The following is a 3566-nucleotide window of genomic DNA, read 5'->3' on the forward strand; positions in this document are numbered from 1 at the left end:
GATGTACACTCTATAAACCAACCACCACCTTTTGTACAAACACGAGTTGTCACTCTATCTTCGATAGAATGGGCAATGAAAAGACAAGGCCAGATTTTCAAAATAGCCGAGGGTTCTTTATTACATTATAAGAACCCCATATATTACAGAGTTAAAACTGATGGTAGCAGGAAATCAGAAGCTTTTAGTTAAATATACACATCTGAAACAATAACTTCATCAACAGCTCTGGATACATATATAACACAATCGCATTGAACCAATGACTCCATCAAACATTAACTTGAATATGGAAATAAATAAAAGGAGAAAATATATCAGGCAGAAAAATCAATCAATATAAAGAATTCTTTGAACAAAAATGAAGAATGCTTAGCACTACAAAACTGATGAACAAAGAACCAAAAGCACAACAAAGAAAAGAAAAGCTCTTTCAAGACAACACCTCAGGCGGGGTTCCTTCTTTCAATTCTAAACTGTAATAAAAGCCACATGTGCGACTTGAGTTGAGGTATGCTGTGTGTGTGTGGTATCAAAGAGAGGTGTGTATGTTGGTATATAAAAATATTAATCACAAAAAGAAAAGAAACTTTCAGACAGGTCAACCAATGTTGAGAGAGACATCCATTGTAACAAAGAAGAAGATTGTTGAGTCGGAGAAGAAGGTAAAAAAAAATTTACATCCATCAAGCGACACGTTCACCAGTAGAGGGATAAGGTCTAAAGCGCGCATCGGGGCCTCGTTGTGTAATTTGTCGTCCGGACACACTATATCCCACGTCAGGAACTGCGCCAGAGCCAGAAGGCGGTGAAGGGGCAGCGGCATGAGGAGATGAAGAAGAATCTCCATATGAAACATAAGCATCGCCAAAGCCATAGACACCGCCAGGTACATTGGTACCTCCATATCCATAGCTCCCATTGTTGTAACCTACATTAGCATTGCTCGGTGATTGTCCAGGCGTCCAAGGAGCACTTCCGTAAGCATTATTTAGACTGGCTCCATAAGTAGCTGGGTTGCTGCCATAGGTAGTAGACGATCCACCACTATGTCCAAGCCAAGGGCTCCTAGCTCCACTAGAAGCCCCACCATAACCTGGTGATGGGGCCATATACCCCACAGCGTATCCCCCAGGTGCTGGGTATCCAGGTCCGCCTCCATATGAACCTCCTCCATAACCTCCTCCATTCAAAGCCATGCCATACCCATAGGCCGGAGTACCATAAAGAGGACCATAAGGTGAAAAACCCCCTCTGGCACCACCATATGGGGGACCTCCACCACCATATGCATGTTGTACTGGACTAGACATGCTATAACCACCATAAGCGCTGCCACGTGAACCACCAAAACCGCCGCCACCACTTCTAGCTCCTCCTGATAACTCCTTCGGCACCGCCCTCTTCACCTCCACTGTCTTCTCATGTAGCTCGTGGAATTTCTTCTGCATGGCATTCTCGACCCCTTCTTCCGACTCATACGTGATGAATCCAAACCCTCTAGGTCTCTGAGTGGTGTGATCATACATCACTACAACATCCGTAATTGTTCCGAATTGCCCAAAATAGCTGCGGAAATCCTCTTCTGTCACAGAGGAAGGCAACCCACCCACAAATATCTTCTTTGTTCGGCCAGCACCACTTCCATAGAGTGGACTATTCGCACCAACGTTGGTCCTATATGTGTTTTGATGGTCTTCCTTTCTGACCGCTTTCTTCACCTCCACCTATATATAATATTGCATAAAAACCAATCTATAACAATTAATAGTAAGGAAAGTCGATTTCAATATACAAACAGCTTTCCTTTTATACAAATTAAATGTTTGCTTCTTCAAAAACAATTTCCTTTTCTACTCTTAACTCCCCTTCCCATTTAACAGCAATTTCTCTATACCATAACTCTTCCTTCTTCTTCAGAGAAAATATCCTTTTATGTTATAACTCTTTCTTCTTGTACCACGCAGTTAGAAGTATCAAACATCCTTTTCAAAACAATTTCCTTCACTTAGTCGTAACTTTTTTTCGTTCTTCTTCGAACCAATTTCTACCATCATATTTTTATTTCTCTTCAGGAAAAAAAACTCTGATACATTATAACCTATTTAATTTCCTTCAAAAAATATCTTCCTACTTTTTCATAATCTTTTCCTATACACAACTATTCACTACACTACCAGAACTATTACTTTTTTGCCAACGCAGTTTTGAATCTTATACAATAAATCTATTTGACTTCAAATCAAATTTTTTTCCTCATGTAGTGACACTCTTTCATCTTTGAAATAATTTCTTATTCAAAACTATAACTCATCTTGACACAATCACTTGTTATATTTCCTCGACTTTCTCAAAAACCACGCAAAAGAATTCTTCCATTTTTCTCCAAAACAAAAATCCTATTCTTTATCGGAATACAATTACAAGAACTCTTTCATCTTCCTTCTCCAACAACAATTACCATCCCACTTGAATCTTCTTTCTCCAATGATAATCATCAAAAAAAATCATCTTCTTTTGGAAAATCAAATTCTCATATTTTCTTCTTTCAAAACAAACACCATAACTCTCTCCTCTTCTCCAACAAACCTTCTCCGACACCATTCAACATAGCACTTTCTTCTGCTTCTTCCAAACAAAACAATGGAACTCGTCAATCTTCTTTAAACCAATCGTTTTTGTTTCATGCCCATAGCCCTTCTTTCCTGTAGAAGACCTAAAATAACAGAGCAGAAAATAGAGCAAAAAAAGAGCACAGAACTCTTTTTTTACTTCTTCTTCTTCTTCTTCAAAGGACTAATTTTCTCCTTTTGTTATCTGTCTCTCGACGTAGAACGCTAGCCCTTAAAATAGAACGGAGAAAACGAAGAAGAAAAAGACGGCTTCTTACCAGGCGACCATCAATGGTGTGTTTCTCCATTAGAACTCTCTCCACGAGAGAAGGATCAGAGAATTCGACGAATCCAAACCCTCTCGCCCTTCCTGTCGCCCTGTCTTTCATTATAACTGCTTCCACGACATCGCCAAAAGCTCCGAAGTATTCCTTCAGCCTCACTTCGCTGGTCTCCCATGGAATCCCTCCTACAAATACCTTGCTCTGGTCTGGATTCATAGAAAAAGAAGAAGAAGAATATGGAAGAAGATCAAGGACGAGAGAGGGAGAGAGAAAAAGAGAAACAGAGACAACCAAAACACAACAGAGACGGAGGAAACTCTAACTTCCAATAATTATTCAAAACCCTAGAAACGAAGATAAAACAGAGAATCTGCAAAGAAAACCTCAATCCTTCAATAACTTTCTAAAACTCTAAGAAAAAAAACGGAGATGCAAAGAAACCCCTAACTTTTATAGTCTTCCAGAAGTATAGGAGACAGATAGATTGACAGAGAGGGAGAGGGAGAGGGAAGGAGAGACGAACAGAGACAGAGAAAACACTAAAATTTCCCGGACTCTACGAGCAAACATGCAGAGAAAGAAAAAGGCTAAAGACGAAGGCGGGGGGGGAGAAACCCTAACTGTCCGATAAGCTTCTAAAACCCTAGGAATATTAGAGATGGGAGAGGTG

The 3566-nt window shown here is 40.0% G+C and overlaps 1 protein-coding gene across 1 annotated transcript; it reads right to left on the reverse strand.

The window, feature by feature from the left end:
• Positions 1-317: 317 nt before the first annotated feature.
• On the reverse strand, positions 318-3240 carry LOC147865238 (heterogeneous nuclear ribonucleoprotein 1-like). The gene is made up of 2 exons (XM_087318017.1): positions 2891-3240; positions 318-1727 (listed from the first exon to the last, which is right to left on the reverse strand). Exons 1-2 carry the CDS (start codon positions 3110-3112, stop codon positions 687-689), a joined length of 1263 nt encoding a protein of 420 aa, XP_087174143.1. The 5' UTR covers positions 3113-3240; the 3' UTR covers positions 318-686.
• Between the last annotated feature and the right edge of the window lie 326 nt (positions 3241-3566).

Source organism: Azolla caroliniana, unplaced genomic scaffold, assembly GCF_043228905.1.
Source record: "Azolla caroliniana isolate FFs.n. ecotype wild unplaced genomic scaffold, voAzoCaro1.0.p SCAF_4, whole genome shotgun sequence".
Taxonomy (NCBI): domain Eukaryota; kingdom Viridiplantae; phylum Streptophyta; class Polypodiopsida; order Salviniales; family Salviniaceae; genus Azolla; species Azolla caroliniana.